Below are 25,562 nucleotides of genomic sequence, written 5' to 3'. Positions count from 1 at the left end.
ACATGGAATTGGCGCTGTATTTATCCTGCTGTGGGTTCTGGGGTATTATACATGGAATTGGCGCTGTATTTATCCCGCTGTGGGTTCTGGGGTATTATACATGGAATTGGCGCTGTATTTATCCCGCTGTGGGTTCTGGGGTATTATACATGGAATTGGCACTGTATTTGTCCCGCTGTGGGTTCTGGGGTATTATACATGGAATTGGCGCTGTATTTATCCTGCTTTGGGTTCTGGGGTATTATACATGGAATTGGCGCTGTATTTATCTTGCTGTGGGTTCTGGGGTATTATACATGGAATTGGCGCTGTATTTATCCTGCTGTGGGTTCTGGGGTATTATACATGTAATTGGCGCTGTATTTATCCTGCTGTGGGTTCTGGGGTATTATACATGGAATTGGCGCTGTATTTATCCCGCTGTGGGTTCTGGGGTATTATACATGGAATTGGCACTGTATTTATCCTGCTGTGTGTTCTGGGGTATTATACATGGAATTGGCACTGTATTTATCCTGCTGTGTGTTCTGGGGTATTATACATGGAATTGGCACTGTATTTATCCTGCTGTGGGTTCTGGGGTATTATACATGGAATTGGCACTGTATTTATCCCGCTGTGGGTTCTGGGGTATTATACATGGAATTGGCACTGTATTTATCCCGCTGTGGGTTCTGGGGTATTATACATGGAATTGGCACTGTATTTATCCCGCTGTGGGTTCTGGGGTATTATACATGGAATTGGCACTGTATTTATCCCGCTGTGGGTTCTGGGTATTATACATGGAATTGGCACTGTATTTATCCCGCTGTGGGTTCTGGGGTATTATACATGGAATTGGCACTGTATTTATCCCGCTGTGGGTTCTGGGGTATTATACATGGAATTGGCACTGTATTTATCCCGCTGTGGGTTCTGGGGTATTATACATGGAATTGGCACTGTATTTATCCCGCTGTGGGTTCTGGGGTATTATACATGGAATTGGCACTGTATTTATCCCGCTGTGGGTTCTGGGGTATTATACATGGAATTGGCACTGTATTTATCCTGCTGTGGGTTCTGGGGTATTATACATGGAATTGGCACTGTATTTATCCTGCTGTGGGTTCTGGGGTTTTATACATGGAATTGGCACTGTATTTATCCTACTGTGGGTTCTGGGGTATTATACACGGAATTGGCACTGTATTTATCCTGCTGTGGGTTCTGGGGTATTATACATGGAATTAGCACTGTATTTATCCCGCTGTGGGTTCTGGGGTATTATACATGGAATTGGCACTGTATTTATCCCGCTGTGGGTTCTGGGGTATTATACACGGATTTGGCACTGTATTTATCCCGCTGTGGGTTCTGGGGTATTATACATGGAATTGGCGCTGTATTTATCCTGCCGTGTTTTAGGGGTATTATACATGGAATTGGCACTGTATTTATCCCGCTGTGGGTTCTGGGGTATTATACATGGAATTGGCACTGTATTTATCCCGCTGTGGGTTCTGGGGTATTATACATGGAATTGGCACTGTATTTATCCTGCTGTGGGTTCTGGGGTATTATACATGGAATTGGCACTGTATTTATCCCGCTGTGGGTTCTGGGGTATTATACATGGAATTGGCACTGTATTTATCCTGCTGTGGGTTCTGGGGTATTATACATGGAATTGGCACTGTATTTATCCTGCTGTGGGTTCTGGGGTATTATACATGGAATTGGCACTGTATTTATCTGCTGTGGGTTCTGGGGTATGATACATGGAATTGGCACTGTATTTATCCTGCTGTGGGTTCTGGGGTATTATACACGGAATTGGCACTGTATTTATCCCGCTGTGGGTTCTGGGGTATTATACATGGAATTGGCACTGTATTTATCCTGCTGTGGGTTCTGGGGTATTATACATGGAATTGGCACTGTATTTATCTGCTGTGGGTTCTGGGGTATTATACATGGAATTGGCACTGTATTTATCTGCTGTGGGTTCTGGGGTATTATACATGGAATTGGCACTGTATTTATCCCGCTGTGGGTTCTGGGGTATTATACATGGAATTGGCGCTGTATTTATCCTGCTGTGGGTTCTGGGGTATTATACATGGAATTGGCACTGTATTTATCCCGCTGTGGGTTCTGGGGTATTATACATGGAATTGGCACTGTATTTATCCCGCTGTGGGTTCTGGGGTATTATACATGGAATTGGCACTGTATTTATCCCGCTGTGGGTTCTGGGGTATTATACATGGAATTGGCACTGTTTTTTCTTACAATTTTTTTCCTTTTCCCCCAGATATCTCCAATTATTACTATTATGATGCAGGTAAGTAGCAGGGAATAATGACAATGCTGAGATGTTATTGTGTATTAATGGATTGTGTGGCTACAAGTCGTACAGGGGGGCAACACACTGGGGCTCAGACACAGGCCTATTGGGCAGCTTTGCTCCTGTGGTCCTCAATATTTTACTTTTACTATTTTCTTTCCAAATGGGATGTGAGCAACGTTCTTGTTTTATATCATAAAGCGTCTTCCTCTTCCTGTGATTGTGACAAACAGTTCTCTGATAGTGGGAAACAGTTCTCTGATAGTGGGAAACAGTTCTCTGATAGTGGGAAACAGTTCTCTGATAGTGGGAAACAGTTCTCTGATAGTGGGAAACAGTTCTCTGATAATGGGAAACAGTTCTCTGATAATGGGAAACAGTTCTCTGATAGTGGGAAACAGTTCTCTGATAGTGGGAAACAGTTCTCTGATAGTGGGAAACAGTTCTCTGATAGTGGGAAACAGTTCTCTGATAGTGGGAAACAGTTCTCTGATAATGGGAAACAGTTCTCTGATAATGGGAAACAGTTCTCTGATAGTGGGAAACAGTTCTCTGATAATGGGAAACAGTTCTCTGATAGTGAGAAACAGTTCTCTGATAGTGGGAAACAGTTCTCTGATAGTGGGAAACAGTTCTCTGATAGTGGGAAACAGTTCTCTGATAATGGGAAACAGTTCTCTGATAATGGGAAACAGTTCTCTGATAGTGGGAAACAGTTCTCTGATAGTGAGAAACAGTTCTCTGATAGAGGGAAACAGTTCTCTGATAATGGGAAACAGTTCTCTGATAGTGGGAAACAGTTCTCTGATAGAGGGAAACAGTTCTCTAATAGTGGGAAACAGTTCTCTGATAGTGGGAAACACTTCTCTGATAATGGGAAACAGTTCTCTGATAGTGGGAAACAGTTCTCTGATAGTGAGAAACAGTTCTCTGATAGTGAGAAACAGTTCTCTGATAATGGGAAACAGTTCTCTGATAGTGGGAAACAGTTCTCTGATAATGGGAAACAGTTCTCTGATAGTGAGAAACAGTTCTCTGATAGTGGGAAACAGTTCTCTGATAGTGGGAAACAGTTCTCTGATAGTGGGAAACAGTTCTCTGATAGTGGGAAACAGTTCTCTGATAATGGGAAACAGTTCTCTGATAGTGGGAAACAGTTCTCTGATAGAGGGAAACAGTTCTCTAATAGTGGGAAACAGTTCTCTGATAGTGGGAAACAGTTCTCTGATAATGGGAAACAGTTCTCTGATAGTGGGAAACAGTTCTCTGATAGTGAGAAACAGTTCTCTGATAGTGAGAAACAGTTCTCTGATAATGGGAAACAGTTCTCTGATAGTGGGAAACAGTTCTCTGATAATGGGAAACAGTTCTCTGATAGTGAGAAACAGTTCTCTGATAGTGGGAAACAGTTCTCTGATAGTGGGAAACAGTTCTCTGATAGTGGGAAACAGTTCTCTGATAATGGGAAACAGTTCTCTGATAATGGGAAACAGTTCTCTGATAGTGGGAAACAGTTCTCTGATAATGGGAAACAGTTCTCTGATAGTGGGAAACAGTTCTCTGATAATGGGAAACAGTTCTCTGATAGTGGGAAACAGTTCTCTGATAGTGAGAAACAGTTCTCTGATAGTGGGAAACAGTTCTCTGATAATGGGAAACAGTTCTCTGATAGTGGGAAACAGTTCTCTGATAGTGAGAAACAGTTCTCTGATAGTGGGAAACAGTTCTCTGATAATGGGAAACAGTTCTCTGATAGTGGGAAACAGTTCTCTGATAGTGAGAAACAGTTCTCTGATAGTGGGAAACAGTTCTCTGATAGTGGGAAACAGTTCTCTGATAATGGGAAACAGTTCTCTGATAATGGGAAACAGTTCTCTGATAGTGGGAAACAGTTCTCTGATAGTGGGAAACAGTTCTCTGATAATGGGAAACAGTTCTCTGATAATGGGAAATAGTTCTCTGATAGTGGGAAATAGTTCTCTGATAGTGGGAAACAGTTCTCTGATAATGGGAAACAGTTCTCTTATAGTGGGAAACTGTTCTCTGATAATGGGAAACAGTTCTCTGATAGTGGGAAACAGTACTCTAATAGTGGGAAACAGTTCTCCGATAATGGGAAATAGTTTTCTGATAGTGGGAAACAGTTCTCTTATAGTGGGAAACAGTTCTCTTATAGTGGGAAACAGTTCTCTTATAGTGGGAAACAGTTCTCTGATAATGGGAAACAGTTCTCTGATAATGGGAAACAGTTCTCTGATAGTGGGAAACAGTTCTCTGATAGTGGGAAACAGTTCTCTGATAGAGGGAAACAGTTCTCTAATAGTGGGAAACAGTTCTCTGATAGTGGGAAACAGTTCTTTGATAGTGGGAAACAGTTCTCTGATAATGGGAAATAGTTCTCTGATAGTGGGAAACAGTTCTCTGATAATGGGAAACAGTTCTCTGATAATGGGAAATAGTTCTCTGATAGTGGGAAATAGTTCTCTAATAGTGGGAAACAGTTCTCTGATAATGGGAAATAGTTCTCTTATAGTGGGAATCAGTTCTCTAATAGTGGGAAACAGTTCTCTTATAGTGGGAAACAGTTCTCTGATAGAGGGAAACAGTTCTCTGATAATGGGAAACAGTTCTCTGATAATGGGAAATAGTTCTCTGATAGTGGGAAATAGTTCTCTAATAGTGGGAAACAGTTCTCTGATAATGGGAATCAGTTCTCTGATAGTGGGAAACAGTTCTCTGATAGTGGGAAACAGTTCTCTGATAATGGGAAACAGTTCTCTGATAATGGGAAATAGTTCTCTGATAGTGGGAAATAGTTCTCTAATAGTGGGAAACAGTTCTCTGATAATGGGAAATAGTTCTCTTATAGTGGGAATCAGTTCTCTAATAGTGGGAAACAGTTCTCTTATAGTGGGAAACAGTTCTCTGATAGAGGGAAACAGTTCTCTAATAGTGGGAAACAGTTCTCTGATAGTGGGAAACAGTTCTTTGATAGTGGGAAACAGTTCTCTGATAATGGGAATCAGTTCTCTGATAGTGGGAAACAGTTCTCTGATAGTGGGAAACAGTTCTCTGATAGTGGGAAACAGTTCTCTGATAGTGGGAAACAGTTCTCTGATAGTGGGAAACAGTTCTCTGATAGTGGGAAACAGTTCTCTGATAGTGGGAATCAGTTCTCTGATAATGGGAATCAGTTCTCTGATAATGGGAAACAGTTCTCTGATAATGGGAAACAGTTCTCTGATAGTGGGAACAGTTCTCTGATAGTGGGAAACAGTTCTCTGATAGTGGGAATCAGTTCTCTGATAATGGGAATCAGTTCTCTGATAATGGGAAACAGTTCTCTGATAGTGGGAAACAGTTCTCTGATAGTGGGAAACAGTTCTCTGATAGTGGGAATCAGTTCTCTGATAATGGGAATCAGTTCTCTGATAATGGGAAACAGTTCTCTGATAATGGGAAACAGTTCTCTGATAGTGGGAAACAGTTCTTTGATAATGGGAAACAGTTCTCTGATAGTGGGAATCAGTTCTCTGATAGTGGGAAACAGTTCTCTGATAGTGGGAAACAGTTCTCTGATAGTGGGAAACAGTTCTCTGATAATGGGAAACAGTTCTTTGATATTGGGAAACAGTTCTCTGATAATGGGAAACAGTTCTCTGATAGTGGGAAACAGTTCTCTGATAGTGGGAAACAGTTCTCTGATAGTGGGAAACAGTTCTCTGATAGTGGGAAACAGTTCTCTGATAGTGGGAATCAGTTCTCTGATAATGGGAATCAGTTGTCTGATAATGGGAAACAGTTCTCTGATAATGGGAAACAGTTCTCTGATAGTGGGAAACAGTTCTCTGATAATGGGAAACAGTTCTCTGATAGTGGGAAACAGTTCTCTGATAGTGGGAATCAGTTCTCTGATAATGGGAATCAGTTCTCTGATAATGGGAAACAGTTCTCTGATAATGGGAAACAGTTCTCTGATAGTGGGAAACAGTTCTCTGATAATGGGAAACAGTTCTCTGATAGTGGGAAACAGTTCTTTGATAATGGGAAACAGTTCTCTGATAGTGGGAATCAGTTCTCTGATAGTGGGAAACAGTTCTCTGATAGTGGGAAACAGTTCTCTGATAATGGGAAACAGTTCTTTGATATTGGGAAACAGTTCTCTGATAATGGGAAACAGTTCTCTGATAATGGGAAACAGTTCTCTGATAGTGGGAAACAGTTCTCTGATAGTGGGAAACAGTTCTCTGATAGTGGGAAACAGTTCTCTGATAGTGGGAATCAGTTCTCTGATAGTGGGAAACAGTTCTCTGATAGTGGGAAACAGTTCTCTTATAGTGGGAATCAGTTCTCTGATAGTGAGAAACAGTTCTCTGATAGTGGGAAACAGTTCTCTTATAGTGGGAATCAGTTCTCTAATAGTGGAAAACAGTTCTCTTATAGTGGGAAACAGTTCTCTGATAGTGGGAATCAGTTCTCTGATAATGGGAATCAGTTCTCTTATAGTGGGAATCAGTTCTCTTATAGTGGGAAACAGTTCTCTTATAGTGGGAAACAGTTCTCTGATAATGGGAAACAGTTCTCTGATAGTGGGAAACAGTTCTCTGATAATGGGAAACAGTTCTTTGATAGTGGGAAACAGTTCTCTGATAGTGGGAAACAGTTCTCTGATAATGGGAAACAGTTCTCTGATAGTGGGAAACAGTTCTCTGATAGTGGGAATCAGTTCTCTGATAATGGGAATCAGTTCTCTTATAGTGGGAAACAGTTCTCTTATAGTGGGAAACAGTTCTCTGATAATGGGAAACAGTTCTTTGATAGTGGGAAACAGTTCTCTGATAGTGGGAAACAGTTCTCTGATAGTGGGAAACAGTTCTCTGATAGTGGGAAACAGTTCTCTGATAATGGGAATCAGTTCTCTGATAGTGGGAAACAGTTCTCTGATAGTGGGAAACAGTTCTCTGATAGTGAGAAACAGTTCTCTGATAGTGGGAAACAGTTCTCTGATAGTGGGAAACAGTTCTCTGATAGTGAGAAACAGTTCTCTGATAATGGGAAACAGTTCTCTGATAATGGGAATCAGTTCTCTGATAGTGAGAAACAGTTCTCTGATAATGGGAAACAGTTCTCTGATAATGGGAATCAGTTCTCTGATAATGGGAAACAGTTCTCTGATAGTGGGAAACAGTTCTTTGATAATGGGAAACAGTTCTCTGATAGTGGGAAACAGTTCTCTGATAATGGGAAACAGTTCTCTGATAGTGGGAAACAGTTCTCTGATAGTGGGAAACAGTTCTCTGATAATGGGAAACAGTTCTCTGATAGTGGGAAACAGTTCTCTGATAGTGGGAAACAGTTCTCTGATAGTGGGAAACAGTTCTCTGATAGTGGGAAACAGTTCTCTGATAGTGGGAAACAGTTCTCTGATAGTGGGAATCAGTTCTCTGATAGTGGGAAACACTTCTCTGATAATGGGAAACAGTTCTCTGATAGTGGGAAACAGTTCTCTGATAGTGGGAAACAGTTCTCTGATAGTGGGAAACAGTTCTCTGATAATGGGAATCAGTTCTCTGATAGTGGGAAACAGTTCTCTGATAGTGGGAAACAGTTCTCTGATAATGGGAATCAGTTCTCTGATAATGGGAAACAGTTCTCTGATAATGGGAATCAGTTCTCTGATAATGGGAAACAGTTCTTTGATAGTGGGAAACAGTTCTCTGATAGTGGGAATCAGTTCTCTGATAATGGGAATCAGTTCTCTGATAATGGGAATCAGTTCTCTGATAATGGGAAACAGTTCTCTGATAATGGGAATCAGTTCTCTGATAATGGGAAACAGTTCTTTGATAATGGGAATCAGTTCTCTGATAATGGGAAACAGTTCTCTGATAATGGGAATCAGTTCTCTGATAATGGGAAACAGTTCTTTGATAGTGGGAAACAGTTCTCTGATAGTGGGAATCAGTTCTCTGATAATGGGAATCAGTTCTCTGATAATGGGAATCAGTTCTCTGATAGTGGGAAACAGTTCTCTGATAGTGGGAAACAGTTCTCTGATAGTGGGAAACAGTGATCTGATAGTGGGAAACAGTTCTCTGATAATGGGAAACAGTTCTCTGATAGTGGGAAACAGTTCTCTGATAGTGGGAAACAGTTCTCTGATAGTGGGAAACAGTTCTCTTATAGTGGGAATCAGTTCTCTGATAGTGGGAAACAGTTCTCTTATAGTGGGAAACAGTTCTCTTATAGTGGGAATCAGTTCTCTGATAGTGGGAAACAGTTCTCTAATAGTGGGAAACAGTTCTCTGATAGTGGGAATCAGTTCTTTGATAATGGGAAACAGTTCTTTGATAGTGGGAAACAGTTCTCTTATAGTGGGAAACAGTTCTTTGATAATGGGAAACAGTTCTCTGATAGTGGGAAACAGTTCTTTGATAATGGGAAACAGTTCTCTTATAGTGGGAAACAGTTCTCTGATAATGGGAATCAGTTCTCTGATAGTGGGAAACAGTTCTCTGATAGTGGGAAACAGTTCTCTGATAATGGGAATCAGTTCTCTGATAATGGGAATCAGTTCTCTGATAATGGGAAACAGTTCTCTGATAGTGGGAAACAGTTCTTTGATAGTGGGAAACAGTTCTCTGATAATGGGAATCAGTTCTCTGATAGTGGGAAACAGTTCTCTGATAGTGGGAAACAGTTCTCTGATAGTGGGAAACAGTTCTCTGATAGTGGGAAACAGTTCTCTGATAATGTGAAACAGTTCTCTGATAATGGGAAACAGTTCTCTGATAGTGGGAAACAGTTCTCTGATAATGGGAAACAGTTCTTTGATATTGGGAAACAGTTCTCTGATAATGGGAAACAGTTCTCTGATAGTGGGAAACAGTTCTCTGATAGTGGGAAACAGTTCTCTGATAGTGGGAAACAGTTCTCTGATAGTGGGAAACAGTTCTCTGATAGTGGGAAACAGTTCTCTTATAGTGGGAAACAGTTCTCTTATAGTGGGAAACAGTTCTCTGATAGTGGGAATCAGTTCTCTGATAGTGGGAAACAGTTCTCTGATAGTGGGAAACAGTTCTCTTATAGTGGGAAACAGTTCTCTGATAGTGGGAATCAGTTCTCTGATAGTGGGAAACAGTTCTCTGATAGTGGGAAACAGTTCTCTTATAGTGGGAAACAGTTCTCTTATAGTGGGAAACAGTTCTCTGATAGTGGGAATCAGTTCTCTGATAATGGGAATCAGTTCTCTTATAGTGGAAATCAGTTCTCTTATAGTGGGAAACAGTTCTCTTATAGTGGGAAACAGTTCTCTGATAATGGGAAACAGTTCTTTGATAGTGGGAAACAGTTCTCTGATAGTGGGAAACAGTTCTCTGATAATGGGAAACAGTTCTCTTATAGTGGGAAACAGTTCTCTTATAGTGGGAATCAGTTCTCTGATAATGGGAAACAGTTCTCTTATAGTGGGAATCAGTTCTCTAATAGTGGGAAACAGTTCTCTTATAGTGGGAAACAGTTCTCTGATAGTGGGAATCAGTTCTCTGATAATGGGAATCAGTTCTCTTATAGTGGGAAACAGTTCTCTGATAATGGGAAACAGTTCTTTGATAGTGGGAAACAGTTCTCTGATAGTGGGAAACAGTTCTCTGATAATGGGAAACAGTTCTCTGATAGTGGGAATCAGTTCTCTGATAATGGGAATCAGTTCTCTGATAGTGGGAATCAGTTCTCTGATAATGGGAATCAGTTCTCTTATAGTGGGAAACAGTTCTCTTATAGTGGGAAACAGTTCTCTGATAATGGGAAACAGTTCTTTGATAATGGGAAACAGTTCTCTGATAGTGGGAAACAGTTCTCTGATAGTGGGAAACAGTTCTCTGATAGTGGGAAACAGTTCTCTGATAGTGGGAAACAGTTCTCTGATAATGGGAAACAGTTCTCTGATAGTGGGAAACAGTTCTCTGATAGTGGGAAACAGTTCTCTGATAATGGGAATCAGTTCTCTGATAGTGGGAAACAGTTCTCTGATAGTGGGAAACAGTTCTCTGATAGTGGGAAACAGTTCTCTGATAGTGGGAAACAGTTCTCTGATAATGGGAATCAGTTCTCTGATAGTGGGAAACAGTTCTCTGATAGTGGGAAACAGTTCTCTGATAGTGGGAAACAGTTCTCTGATAGTGAGAAACAGTTCTCTGATAGTGGGAAACAGTTCTCTGATAGTGGGAAACAGTTCTCTGATAGTGGGAAACAGTTCTCTGATAGTGAGAAACAGTTCTCTGATAGTGGGAAACAGTTCTCTGATAGTGGGAAACAGTTCTCTGATAGTGAGAAACAGTTCTCTGATAGTGGGAAACAGTTCTCTGATAGTGTGAAACAGTTCTCTGATAATGGGAAACAGTTCTCTGATAGTGGGAAACAGTTCTCTGATAGTGGGAAACAGTTCTCTGATAGTGAGAAACAGTTCTCTGATAGTGGGAAACAGTTCTCTGATAGTGGGAATCAGTTCTCTGATAGTGGGAAACAGTTCTCTGATAATGGGAATCAGTTCTCTGATAATGGGAATCAGTTCTCTGATAATGGGAAACAGTTCTCTGATAGTGGGAAACAGTTCTCTGATAGTGGGAAACAGTTCTCTGATAGTGGGAAACAGTTCTCTGATAGTGGGAAACAGTTCTCTGATAATGGGAATCAGTTCTCTGATAGTGGGAAACAGTTCTCTGATAGTGGGAAACAGTTCTCTGATAATGGGAATCAGTTCTCTGATAATGGGAATCAGTTCTCTGATAATGGGAAACAGTTCTCTGATAGTGGGAAACAGTTCTCTGATAGTGGGAAACAGTTCTCTGATAGTGGGAAACAGTTCTCTGATAATGGGAATCAGTTCTCTGATAGTGGGAAACAGTTCTCTGATAGTGGGAAACAGTTCTCTGATAGTGGGAAACAGTTCTCTGATAGTGGGAAACAGTTCTCTGATAATGTGAAACAGTTCTCTGATAATGGGAAACAGTTCTCTGATAGTGGGAAACTGTTCTCTGATAATGGGAAACAGTTCTTTGATATTGGGAAACAGTTCTCTGATAATGGGAAACAGTTCTCTGATAATGGGAAACAGTTCTCTGATAGTGGGAAACAGTTCTCTGATAGTGGGAAACAGTTCTCTGATAGTGGGAAACAGTTCTCTGATAGTGGGAATCAGTTCTCTGATAGTGGGAAACAGTTCTCTGATAGTGGGAAACAGTTCTCTTATAGTGGGAATCAGTTCTCTAATAGTGGGAAACAGTTCTCTTATAGTGGGAAACAGTTCTCTGATAGTGGGAAACAGTTCTCTGATAGTGAGAAACAGTTCTCTGATAGTGGGAAACAGTTCTCTGATAGTGAGAAACAGTTCTCTGATAATGGGAAACAGTTCTCTGATAATGGGAATCAGTTCTCTGATAATGGGAAACAGTTCTCTGATAATGGGAATCAGTTCTCTGATAATGGGAAACAGTTCTCTGATAATGGGAAACAGTTCTCTGATAATGGGAATCAGTTCTCTGATAATGGGAAACAGTTCTCTGATAATGGGAATCAGTTCTCTGATAGTGAGAAACAGTTCTCTGATAATGGGAAACAGTTCTCTGATAATGGGAATCAGTTCTCTGATAGTGGGAAACACTTCTCTGATAATGGGAAACAGTTCTCTGATAGTGAGAAACAGTTCTCTGATAATGGGAAACAGTTCTCTGATAATGGGAATCAGTTCTCTGATAGTGAGAAACAGTTCTCTGATAATGGGAAACAGTTCTCTGATAATGGGAATCAGTTCTCTGATAATGGGAAACAGTTCTCTGATAATGGGAATCAGTTCTCTGATAATGGGAAACAGTTCTCTGATAATGGGAAACAGTTCTCTGATAGTGGGAAACAGTTCTTTGATAATGGGAAACAGTTCTCTGATAGTGGGAAACAGTTCTCTGATAGTGGGAAACAGTTCTCTGATAGTGGGAATCAGTTCTCTGATAGTGGGAAACACTTCTCTGATAATGGGAAACAGTTCTCTGATAGTGGGAAACAGTTCTCTGATAATGGGAAACAGTTCTCTGATAGTGGGAAACAGTTCTCTTATAGTGGGAATCAGTTCTCTGATAGTGGGAAACAGTTCTCTTATAGTGGGAAACAGTTCTCTTATAGTGGGAAACAGTTCTCTTATAGTGGGAATCAGTTCTCTGATAGTGGGAAACAGTTCTCTAATAGTGGGAAACAGTTCTCTGATAGTGGGAATCAGTTCTCTGATAGTGGGAAACAGTTCTCTGATAGTGGGAAACACTTCTCTGATAATGGGAAACAGTTCTTTGATAGTGGGAAACAGTTCTCTTATAGTGGGAAACAGTTCTCTGATAGTGGGAAACACTTCTCTGATAATGGGAAACAGTTCTTTGATAGTGGGAAACAGTTCTCTTATAGTGGGAAACAGTTCTCTGATAATGGGAAACAGTTCTCTGATAGTGGGAAACAGTTCTCTGATAATGGGAATCAGTTCTCTGATAGTGGGAAACAGTTCTCTGATAGTGGGAAACAGTTCTCTGATAATGGGAATCAGTTCTCTGATAATGGGAATCAGTTCTCTGATAATGGGAAACAGTTCTCTGATAGTGGGAAACAGTTCTCTGATAGTGGGAAACAGTTCTCTGATAGTGGGAAACAGTTCTCTGATAATGGGAATCAGTTCTCTGATAGTGGGAAACAGTTCTCTGATAGTGGGAAACAGTTCTCTGATAGTGGGAAACAGTTCTCTCATAGTGGGAAACAGTTCTCTGATAATGTGAAACAGTTCTCTGATAATGGGAAACAGTTCTCTGATAGTGGGAAACTGTTCTCTGATAATGGGAAACAGTTCTCTGATAATGGGAAACAGTTCTCTGATAGTGGGAAACAGTTCTCTGATAGTGGGAAACAGTTCTCTGATAGTGGGAAACAGTTCTCTGATAGTGGGAATCAGTTCTCTGATAGTGGGAAACAGTTCTCTGATAGTGGGAAACAGTTCTCTTATAGTGGGAATCAGTTCTCTGATAGTGAGAAACAGTTCTCTGATAGTGGGAAACAGTTCTCTTATAGTGGGAATCAGTTCTCTAATAGTGGGAAACAGTTCTCTTATAGTGGGAAACAGTTCTCTGATAATGGGAATCAGTTCTCTGATAGTGGGAAACAGTTCTCTGATAGTGGGAAACAGTTCTTTGATAGTGGGAAACAGTTCTCTGATAGTGGGAAACAGTTCTCTGATAATGTGAAACAGTTCTCTGATAGTGGGAAACAGTTCTCTGATAATGGGAAACAGTTCTCTGATAGTGGGAAACAGTTCTCTGATAGTGGGAAACAGTTCTTTGATAGTGGGAAACAGTTCTCTGATAGTGGGAAACAGTTCTCTGATAATGTGAAACAGTTCTCTGATAATGGGAATCAGTTCTCTGATAGTGGGAAACAGTTCTCTGATAGTGGGAAACAGTGATCTGATAGTGGGAAACAGTTCTCTGATAATGGGAAACAGTTCTCTGATAGTGGGAATCAGTTCTCTGATAGTGGGAATCAGTTCTCTGATAGTGGGAATCAGTTCTCTGATAATGGGAATCAGTTCTCTGATAATGGGAAACAGTTCTCTGATAATGGGAAACAGTTCTTTGATAGTGGGAAACAGTTCTCTGATAGTGGGAAACAGTGATCTGATAATGGGAAACAGTTCTCTGATAGTGGGAAACAGTTCTCTGATAATGGGAAACAGTTCTCTGATAATGGGAAACAGTTCTCTGATAGTGGGAAACAGTTCTCTGATAATGGGAAACAGTTCTCTGATAATGGGAAACAGTTCTCTGATAATGGGAAACAGTTCTCTGATAATGGGAAACAGTTCTCTGATAATGGGAATCAGTTCTCTGATAATGGGAATCAGTTCTCTGATAATGGGAAACAGTTCTCTGATAATGGGAAACATTCTCTATAAGGAAACAGTTCTCTTAAGTGGAAACAGTTTCTCTTATAGTGGGAATCAGTTCCTCTGATAATGGGAAACAGTTCTCTGATAGTGGACATCATCTCTAATAGTGGGAAACAGTTCTCTGATAATGGGAAACAGTTCTCTGATAGTGGGAATCAGTTCTCTGATAATGGGAAACAGTTCTCTGATAGTGGGAAACAGTTCTCTGATAGTGGGAATCAGTTCTCTGATAATGGGAAACAGTTCTCTGATAATGGGAATCAGTTCTCTGATAATGGGAAACAGTTCTCTGATAGTGGGAAACAGTTCTCTGATAATGGGAATCAGTTCTCTGATAGTGGGAAACAGTTCTCTGATAATGGGAATCAGTTCTCTGATAGGGAACAGTCTCTGATAATGGGAAACAGTTCTCTGATAATGGAATCAGTTCTCTGATAGTGGGAAACAGTTCTCTGATAATGGGAAACAGTTCTCTGATAGTGGGAAACAGTTCTCTGATAGTGGGAAACAGTTCTCTGATAGTGGGAAACAGTTCTCTGATAATGGGAATCAGTTCTCTGATAATGGGAATCAGTTCTCTGATAATGGGAATCAGTTCTCTGATAATGGAATCAGTTCTCTGATAGTGGGAATCAGTTCTCTGATAATGGGAAACAGTTCTCTGATAGTGGGAATCAGTTCTCTGATAATGGGAATCAGTTCTCTGATAGTGGGAATCAGTTCTCTGATAATGGGAAACAGTTCTCTGATAGTGGGAATCAGTTCTCTGATAATGGGAAACAGTTCTCTGATAGTGGGAATCAGTTCTCTGATAATGGGAAACAGTTCTCTGATAGTGGGAAACAGTTCTCTGATAATGGGAATCAGTTCTCTGATAGTGGGAAACAGTTCTCTGATAATGGGAATCAGTTCTCTGATAATGGGAAACAGTTCTCTGATAATAGGAAACAGTTCTCTGATAATGGGAAACAGTTCTCTGATAGTGGGAAACAGTTCTCTGATAATGGGAATCAGTTCTCTGATAGTGGGAAACAGTTCTCTGATAGTGGGAAACAGTTCTCTGATAATGGGAATCAGTTCTCTGATAATGGGAATCAGTTCTCTGATAATGGGAAACAGTTCTCTGATAGTGGGAAACAGTTCTCTGATAGTGGGAAACAGTTCTCTGATAGTGGGAAACAGTTCTCTGATAATGGGAATCAGTTCTCTGATAGTGGGAAACAGTTCTCTGATAGTGGGAAACAGTTCTCTGATAGTGGGAAACAGTTCTCTCATAGTGGGAAACAGTTCTCTGATAATGTGAAACAGTTCTCTGATAATGGGAAACAGTTCTCTGATAGTGGGAAACTGTTCTCTGATAATGGGAAACAGTTCTCTGATAATGGGAAACAGTTCTCTGATAGTGGGAAACAGTTCTCTGATAGTGGGAAACAGTTCTCTGATAGTGGGAAACAGTTCTCTGATAGTGGGAATCAGTTCTCTGATAGTGGGAAACAGTTCTCTGATAGTGGGAAACAGTTCTCTTATAGTGGGAATCAGTTCTCTGATAGTGAGAAACAGTTCTCTGATAGTGGGAAACAGTTCTCTTATAGTGGGAATCAGTTCTCTAATAGTGGGAAACAGTTCTCTTATAGTGGGAAACAGTTCTCTGATAATGGGAATCAGTTCTCTGATAGTGGGAAACAGTTCTCTGATAGTGGGAAACAGTTCTTTGATAGTGGGAAACAGTTCTCTGATAGTGGGAAACAGTTCTCTGATAATGTGAAACAGTTCTCTGATAGTGGGAAACAGTTCTCTGATAGTGGGAAACAGTTCTCTGATAGTGGGAAACAGTTCTCTGATAGTGGGAAACAGTTCTTTGATAGTGGGAAACAGTTCTCTGATAGTGGGAAACAGTTCTCTGATAATGTGAAACAGTTCTCTGATAATGGGAATCAGTTCTCTGATAGTGGGAAACAGTTCTCTGATAATGTGAAACAGTTCTCTGATAATGGGAATCAGTTCTCTGATAGTGGGAAACAGTTCTCTGATAGTGGGAAACAGTGATCTGATAGTGGGAAACAGTTCTCTGATAATGGGAAACAGTTCTCTGATAGTGGGAATCAGTTCTCTGATAGTGGGAATCAGTTCTCTGATAGTGGGAATCAGTTCTCTGATAATGGGAATCAGTTCTCTGATAATGGGAAACAGTTCTTTGATAGTGGGAAACAGTTCTCTGATAATGGGAAACAGTTCTCTGATAATGGGAAACAGTTCTCTGATAGTGGGAAACAGTTCTCTGATAATGGGAAACAGTTCTCTGATAGTGGGAATCAGTTCTCTGATAGTGGGAATCAGTTCTCTGATAGTGGGAATCAGTTCTCTGATAATGGGAATCAGTTCTCTGATAATGGGAAACAGTTCTCTGATAGTGGGAAACAGTTCTCTGATAATGGGAAACAGTTCTCTGATAATGGGAAACAGTTCTCTGATAGTGGGAAACAGTTCTCTGATAATGGGAAACAGTTCTCTGATAATGGGAAACAGTTCTCTGATAATGGGAAACAGTTCTCTGATAATGGGAAACAGTTCTCTGATAATGGGAATCAGTTCTCTGATAATGGGAATCAGTTCTCTGATAATGGGAAACAGTTCTCTGATAATGGGAAACAGTTCTCTGATAATGGGAAACAGTTCTCTGATAATGGGAATCAGTTCTCTGATAGTGGGAATCAGTTCTCTGATAATGGGAAACAGTTCTCTGATAGTGGGAATCAGTTCTCTGATAATGGGAAACAGTTCTCTGATAGTGGGAAACAGTTCTCTGATAATGGGAATCAGTTCTCTGATAGTGGGAAACAGTTCTCTGATAATGGGAATCAGTTCTCTGATAATGGGAAACAGTTCTCTGATAATGGGAATCAGTTCTCTGATAGTGGGAAACAGTTCTCTGATAATGGGAATCAGTTCTCTGATAGTGGGAAACAGTTCTCTGATAGTGGGAAACAGTTCTCTGATAATGGGAATCAGTTCTCTGATAATGGGAATCAGTTCTCTGATAATGGGAATCAATTCTCTGATAGTGGGAATCAGTTCTCTGATAATGGGAAACAGTTCTCTGATAGTGGGAATCAGTTCTCTGATAATGGGAATCAGTTCTCTGATAGTGGGAATCAGTTCTCTGATAATGGGAAACAGTTCTCTGATAGTGGGAATCAGTTCTCTGATAATGGGAAACAGTTCTCTGATAGTGGGAATCAGTTCTCTGATAATGGGAAACAGTTCTCTGATAGTGGGAAACAGTTCTCTGATAATGGGAATCAGTTCTCTGATAGTGGGAAACAGTTCTCTGATAATGGGAATCAGTTCTCTGATAATGGGAAACAGTTCTCTGATAATGGGAATCAGTTCTCTGATAGTGGGAAACAGTTCTCTGATAATGGGAATCTGTTCTCTGATAGTGGGAAACAGTTCTCTGATAATGGGAAACAGTTCTCTGATAATGGGAAACAGTTCTCTGATAATGGGAAACAGTTCTCTGATAATGGGAAACAGTTCTCTGATAGTGGGAAACAGTTCTCTGATAGTGGGAAATAGTTCTGTGATAGTGGGAAACAGTTCTCTGATAATGGGAAACAGTTCTCTGATAATGGGAAACAGTTCTCTGATAATGGGAAACAGTTGTCTGATAATGGGAAACAGTTCTCTGATAATGGGAAACAGTTGTCTGATAATGGGAAACAGTTCTCTGATAATGGGAAACAGTTGTCTGATAATGGGAAACAGTTCTCTGATAATGGGAATCTGTTCTCTGATATTGGGAAACAGTTGTCTGATAATGGGAAACAGTTCTCTGATAATGGGAAACAGTTCTCTGATAGTGGGAAACAGTTCTCTGATAATGGGAAACAGTTCTCTGATAGTGGGAATCAGTTCTCTGATAATGGGAAACAGTTCTCTGATAATGGGAATCAGTTCTCTGATAATGGGAATCAGTTCTCTGATAATGGGAAACAGTTGTCTGATAATGGGAAACAGTTCTCTGATAGTGGGAATCAGTTCTCTGATAATGGGAAACAGTTCTCTGATAGTGGGAATCAGTTCTCTGATAATGGGAAACAGTTCTCTGATAATGGGAAACAGTTGTCTGATAATGGGAAACAGTTGTCTGATAATGGGAAACAGTTGTCTGATAATGGGAAACAGTTGTCTGATAATGGGAAACAGTTCTCTGATAATGGGAAACAGTTGTCTGATAATGGGAAACAGTTCTCTGATAGTGGGAATCAGTTCTCTGATAATGGGAAACAGTTGTCTGATAATGGGAAACAGTTCTCTGATAGTGGGAATCAGTTCTCTGATAATGGGAAACAGTTCTCTGATAGTGGGAATCAGTTCTCTGATAATGGGAAACAGTTGTCTGATAATGGGAAACAGTTGTCTGATAATGGGAAACAGTTGTCTGATAATGGGAAACAGTTGTCTGATAATGGGAAACAGTTCTCTGATAATGGGAAACAGTTCTCTGATAATGGGAGCCATTCTGTTACTATGGGACGTGGGAATGACAACGATCTCCGTTCTGCTCCCTACAGACCCAACCGGGGGCCCATTCCCACCCCCAGACCAAGATCAGCAGCAGAACGTGCAACAGCAGCAGTTACAGCTGCAATTCGAAACAATTGACCAGGAACCTCAGCAGCAACAGCGACAGCAGCAGCAAGAGATTATCGTCGTGCCAACCCTAGGTAATGGGGCAGTTACAGATGGGGGGAAACACATGAGAGGGGCACTTATGGAAACGGCCACGCCTCTTATCTATTTGCAACGCCCTACTCGACATTTATCCACAAGTCACTTACTGTCCCCGCCCCCATCAGGAGGGTGGAGCTTGGCTCAGCATGTAAATAGGAAGTAGAGCAATAATGAAAAGCCGGCAAGTCCTGCTGGAAGTTTATCTACTACTTAGATATTCCCCCTCCCCATTCTGCCAACTGCCCCCATTCTGCCCCCCTCCCCATTCTGCCAACTGCCCCCATTCTGCCCTCCTCCCCATTCTGCCAACTGCCCCCATTCTGCCCCCCTCCCCATTCTGCAAACTGCCCCCATTCTGCCCCCCTCCCCATTCTGCCAACTGCCCCCACTCTGCCCCCCTCCCCATTCTGCCAACTGCCCCCATTCTGCCCCACACTGTATGTATAATGTGTATGTATGTGTAATGGAGATTACCCCCCCCATTTTCTCTCCCTGCAGACCCTGCTGTGACTGAGCCGACAGAGCCGGGACCTCTGGGTAAGAGTGCGCCCCCCATAGAGGGAGTCATGTGACTGAAGGCGGAGCTTATCCCCTAATTAAGAGGTGTAGTTGCCCCTATGGCCCTGGGGGGCTTAGCCAAAAACTTTACACCCCCCTGTGCCTCATATCTGGGTACCCCTCCTAGTATATAAAGCACCCCCTATTGCCTTAGTGCCCCATTCCCCCAGTGCAGAATGAATTTGATCAGGGGGGCCCCCTGGCTGTGTACCCCAGTATTGCACCTTCGGGGGGGTGACTGGCTGTATGTGGGGGTAACTGTGCCGTTCGTTGCAGATTGTCGGGAGGAGCAGTACCCCTGTACCCGCCTGTATTCCGTACATAAACCCTGCAAGCAGTGTCTCAATGAAATCTGCTTTTACAGGTAAGAAATTGCCCCACGGCCAAGGGTTTATAGCCAGGGCTAGGGGTATGGGCAACTAAATCAGCCCCAGAGCTGCTCTCTTCCTCATGTCCAGGCAGGTATATCCCTCTGGGCGAGGCTCTTGTCTGACCATAGGGAAGAGAACAGCCCTGGGCTCAGAAGTATAGGGAAAGAAAACTTTGTACCTGGCCAAGTACTGGAGGGGGGATATTGGACTGAGCTACCCAGGGGGGCAGTTCCTGTTTGACCATAGGAAAGAGAACAGCCCTGGGCTGGGAAGTATAGGGAAAGAGAACTCTCTACCTAGCCAAGTACTGGGGGAGGGGGGGTGGAGACAGACCACGACGAGTTACCCAGGGTGGAGATTGGGTTCACTTACCCAGGGGGCAGTTCCTGTCTGACCATAGGAAAGAGAGCAGCCCAGGAGCAGGAAGTACAGAGAATCAGAGCTCTGTACCTGGGTAAGTACTGGGGGGAGATTGGATTCACTTACCCAGGGGGAGGTTCCTGCCTGACCATGGGAAAGAGAGCAGCCCAGGAGCAGGAAGTACAGAGAATCAGAGCTCTGTACCTGGGTAAGTACTGGGGGGAGATTGGATTCACTTACCCAGGGGGGGGGGGGTTCCTGCCTGACCATGGGAAAGAGAGCAGCCCAGGAGCAGGAAGTACAGAGAATCAGAGCTCAGTACCTGGGTAAGTACTGGGGGGAGATTGGATTCACTTACCCAGGAGGAGGTTCCTGCCTGACCATAGGAAAGAGAGCAGCCCTGGGTTGGGAAGTACAGGGAAAGAGAACTCTGTACCAGGCCAAGAACTGGAGGAAGGGGGTAATATTGGACTGAGCTACCCAGGGGGGGGCAGTTCCTGTCCGACCATAGGAAAGAGAACAGCCCTGGGGTGGGAAGTACAGGGAATGAGAACTTGGGCACCCGGGTAAATCCTTGGGGGGACTTGGGGGGTTCTTTTACTCCCGTGAGGTTCACATTGGGGCTAATAAAGTGTATTTGCCCCCAGCCTGCGGCGCATGTACGTCATCAACAGGGAGATCTGCGTCCGTACTGTGTGTGCGCACGAGGAGCTGCTGAGAGGTGAGCTGACACTCGTTTGTGTGCCCCGCCCTTCTGCCCTGCCTGGGGCAATTGCTTATTTACCCCCCTCGTGTTCTCTTTCTGCCCCCAGCTGACCTGTGCCGGGACAAGTTCTCTCGCTGCGGGGTGATGGCCAATAGCGGGATGTGCCAGTCCCTGGGATCCCACTGTTCCAAGAGCTGCGGGGGCTGCTAAGGATCTGCTGGGGGGGCCCCGTCCCCCTCCCCCACTCGGGGGGCTTCCCACACAGGGTGGGGTTACTAGTATTATTGTATCTGTATTGTACTGTATGTGCCCCGAGGGCTCCGAGCCTCCGTATCTACTGTTTATATGATAGCCGGCCCTGCTCACTGCACCGGTAGCCAATGGCTAGTGGCTTCTCATAACGGCCACGCTGCCAGCCTGGGGGGGTCCCATGGGAAAACAGAAGCCCCCCCACAGGCAATGGGCTCCTAGGCCTCTTCCTTCTTCCCATCATGCATTTCACTCCTATGTTCCCCTTTCTTAACCCTTTGTCCCCCAATCTCCTTCATTCCTCATTGCACTTGTATTTCCAGATGTCCCCCCACATATATACATTCTGCCCCCCCCCCCCCCCCAGTCTCACATAAGGGCTGATGTTACTTGACTTCTTTTTGTAATTGTTTTGTACAAAAGATGAATAAAGTGCAGAATTTTACCTTGTGCTGGAAAAGGCGTGTAATAGTCATTATTTGTAGTAGGCCTGACCATGGGAAAGAGAGCAGCCCAGGAGCAGGAAGTACAGAGAATCAGAGCTCTGTACCTGGGTAAGTACTGGGGGGGGATTGGATTCACTTACCCAGGGGGAGGTTCCTGCCTGACCATGGGAAAGAGAGCAGCCCAGGAGCAGGAAGTACAGAGAATCAGAGCTCTGTACCTGGGTAAGTACTGGGGGGGGATTGGATTCACTTACCCAGGGGGAGGTTCCTGCCTGACCATGGGAAAGAGAGCAGCCCAGGAGCAGGAAGTACAGAGAATCAGAGCTCTGTACCTGGGTAAGTACTGGGGGGGGATTGGATTCACTTACCCAGGGGGAGGTTCCTGCCTGACCATGGGAAAGAGAGCAGCCCAGGAGCAGGAAGTACAGAGAATCAGAGCTCTGTACCTGGGTAAGTACTGGGGGGAGATTGGATTCACTTACCCAGGGGGAGGTTCCTGTCTGACCATGGGAAAGAGAGCAGCCCAGGAGCAGGAAGTACAGAGAATCAGAGCTCTGTACCTGGGTAAGTACTGGGGGGAGATTGGATTCACTTACCCAGGGGGAGGTTCCTGTCTGACCATGGGAAAGAGAGCAGCCCAGGAGCAGGAAGTACAGAGAATCAGAGCTCTGTACCTGGGTAAGTACTGGGGGGCAGGGGGGGGGGGTACAGGAGCAGTGTAGCCTGGGTTACATGGGTTCATATGAGATTCCTACTTTGCACCTCCACTTGCCCACCATGAGCCCTTCCTGACCAATATCGGCCCCACAATAGCCAATTATCTATTGGACAGATTATAAAAGCACGCTATTGAGGGTGGCAGTCTGAGCCAATCACAGGGCCGGGTGCCAGACTTTTGGACCCTCGTCAGATCTTTATTACGTTGGGAGGAAAAACCCACAAACTCTTCTTCCGCTTCTCGTTATTCTTAGCGCCCCCCATGGTCTAAACGCTCCTCCCCCTACAGGATTAGGGGTACAACCCCCAGATTTCCCACACATCTTCGCCCTATAGCGGAGCAGGCTGCTTGTGCGTTTCTAAGGGATCCCGCCCCCGTTGTATTGTGGCGCCGCTCCGAACCCCCCAATTTTTCCATTGATTTTGACAGGGAGCTGCACGGAGAGACTCATTCACATACAGTAACTCAGCACCAATTAGAATCCTCTGTTCTGCGCTTTGATCGTATATTTTATTTGATCACTTTATTAAAGGGTTTCAGATCCCATACTGTATGTAGTTCAGCTTATACCTGTACTGTGAGTGGGGGATCCACTGGGGCAGAACCATGTGACTGCCTCTCCCTAAGGGCCAATAGAATGAGGGTCACAGTGATTAAAACCTATTACTCACAGCAATCTGGTTTAATTGCAGGGAATTACGAAGGGGGGCAGTTTTTTAGGGGTTGTAAATCCAATCATAGTGATGTCACACTGCGCCAAAATATGTCATTATAGATGCGAGGGGAACCACCAATGAGAATCCTCCTGACCGTATATCTCATTACTCAAGAACATGGAAGAAATGCTTCTTAAAATCAAAACATTGATCTATTTCTATACAGATACAGGGGCCCCTACACAGTAAGAACCTGCTGGGCCAATAGTAACAGAGCTGTAACACTTACCTACACTCTCCCTACTAACTGTATCCCACTCAGTACCCCCTGTGCCCCTTAGGGAGAGGCAGTATGTAAATGTCCCTACACAAGTAGTTTTAGTTGTTACTGAGAGAGCAGCAGTTTTAGGCTGCCGGTATATAAATCCGATGTCTGTACCACTGGCCGGGGCCGGGGTCACATGGTCATTATTTTTTTCAATAATATTTCTTCTATGGAGGCTACAGACACTGCCCTCATACCCCCCCCTCACGCTAATAAAGGCAAACTGAGCAACTTTACATTGTTTCTCAAGGTTTACTTATCCTTTAAACCAGCAAACAGGAACGTATGTGAGACCGTACCATTCGCTTTAGATCGGCCCAAGCCCCAAACAGGGAACCATTTCTCCCCTGAACATAAGAAATAATATCCCGTAACAGAAATAAATTCCCCGTAACTACCCCCCAGGCACCGCCCCCGCTTGGGATTCCCCAACTTACCCACAACCCCCCGTAACCTGCTCGCCGCCATCTTTGCCAGAATTTTATAGTCGGGGTTTAATAATGTGATCGGATCAGTTTCTAATATCCCGCCGACCCCCCTTTTTGAAGATTAACCCCTTCCTTTCTAGACCTACACTCCATTCCCCATAATAATAATAATAATAACTCCTCCTTAATTATATCCCAGTATTTCCCATAAAATTCCCTGATTAACCCATCACTACCCGGAGTTTTATTTAAGGCCATCGACTTCCCCGACATCTTTAGCCAAACAGTCTGCCCCCCCCCCGTCCAAACTGTTATCAATTACAGATGCAAGAGAAGTGACCAATGAGAATGCTGATTCCCTGTGTCAGGCCCCTTGCTGGTACCTTACATATAGAGATAATGATGGCATTTTCCCCTCATTATATGGCACAGGAATCAGACATGGGGATAAAGGGACAGACTTGTTCAGTGCTGGGAAACTGTGCTTATTGCTCCCAACTCCAATTGCAGGAACAGAGAACAGGGAGCCGGATTTACTCACATCAGCTGGGATTCTCATTGGGGGATTTCTTGCATTTTAATGCAGTTTTATTGGGCAATATTGCTTTAAGAATACAGCCCTGATGTTGCTGGACTACAGCTCCCAGCATGCCTCCCCCTTCATTATATGTTACATTATTCTGGGATTTGTAGTCCGGCGACAGCTGAGTAACGTTTGGTTGCACCGCGCTGTGCCGCAGGGTTTAGTTCCCCTTTAATCATTTCCTTCTCTACATTAACAGCAGCATTTCTGTTTATACAGCATTGCAGCCCATTACATAACCCATCATAGATATTTGCCCCCAATCTGCCTTTCTTATATCCTTCCCATTGGCTATTCTACCCTTTGCCCAATCCCAGCAGTATATGAGCCAATCCCCTTTCCCCATACACCACTCCCTATATAAGAACGCATTATCCTCCAATAGCTTCACGTTTCTTTCCCATAATCCCCTCCCAAAGGAAACCGTATTGTTCAATAAAACTTCCCAACAAAGAATAAGGGGTGAGACAGAGGAACGGCCCGCGGGCTCAGAAATAATAGAGAAATCAGTTCTAGACTTTCCCTTTGTCCCCAGCGACACCATGTGACTCTTTAGCCCAAAATCCCCCCGGTGGGAGTGGGATACAGTAAGTAGGGAGAGTGTAGGTAAGTGTTACAGCTCTGTTACTATTGGTTTGGGGCCTATAATGTGTAGGTAGTTTAGCCTATACCTGTACTGTAACTGGGGGTCATGTGACTGCCTCTCCCTAAGGGCCAATAGAATGAGGGTCACGGGGATTACAACCTATTACTCACAGCAATCTGGTTTAATTGCAGGGAATTACGAAGGGGGGCAGTTTCCTGTGATTAAACCCAAAAGGCATAAGTACAATGTTAGTCTATGGCAAGTTAGAAAGTGGGCGGAGCTACCAACAGCCAATCACATTTCACCTATTTACTGTCAGTGGAGAAATGTAAAATGCTGTCAGACCCCAAACGTTGCAGAGTTGGTCCCTGGGGGACTGCATATCAAAAATAGGGACAGTGGGTGGAGCCAACAACAGCCAATCACATTTCACCAATAAGAATAATACCAACCATATTTCTCATTGCTCTAGAACAGGGATCCCCAACCTTTTTTTGCTATCAGTGGAAAAATGTCAAATGCTGTCAGTCCCCAAA

At 43.2% G+C, this 25,562-nt stretch overlaps 1 protein-coding gene and 1 non-coding gene across 3 annotated transcripts in view; one reads left to right on the top strand and one right to left on the bottom strand.

Annotated features, from left to right (window-relative positions):
* mfap2 (microfibril associated protein 2) overlaps positions 1-21,744 on the top strand; it is a 36,178-nt gene extending 14,434 nt beyond the window's left edge. For both annotated transcript variants that reach the window (XM_031904920.1, NM_203669.1), the window contains 6 exon segments: positions 2,300-2,329; positions 18,881-19,033; positions 19,539-19,577; positions 19,875-19,962; positions 20,977-21,050; positions 21,142-21,744. In XM_031904920.1, coding sequence (XP_031760780.1) covers positions 2,300-2,329; positions 18,881-19,033; positions 19,539-19,577; positions 19,875-19,962; positions 20,977-21,050; positions 21,142-21,245 — 488 coding nt within the window. In that variant the 3' untranslated portion in view covers positions 21,246-21,744.
* A 1,590-nt stretch (positions 21,745-23,334) lies between these two features.
* Positions 23,335-23,391, bottom strand: LOC116412508. The gene has a single exon (XR_004223754.1). It is a non-coding gene; the product is annotated as a U7 small nuclear RNA (small nuclear RNA).
* Between the last annotated feature and the right edge of the window lie 2,171 nt (positions 23,392-25,562).

Source organism: Xenopus tropicalis, chromosome 7 (genome assembly GCF_000004195.4).
Source record: "Xenopus tropicalis strain Nigerian chromosome 7, UCB_Xtro_10.0, whole genome shotgun sequence".
Classification (NCBI taxonomy): domain Eukaryota; kingdom Metazoa; phylum Chordata; class Amphibia; order Anura; family Pipidae; genus Xenopus; species Xenopus tropicalis.
The sequence above is the reverse complement of the archived record's forward strand: the minus strand, read 5'-3'. Positions and strand labels throughout refer to the sequence as shown.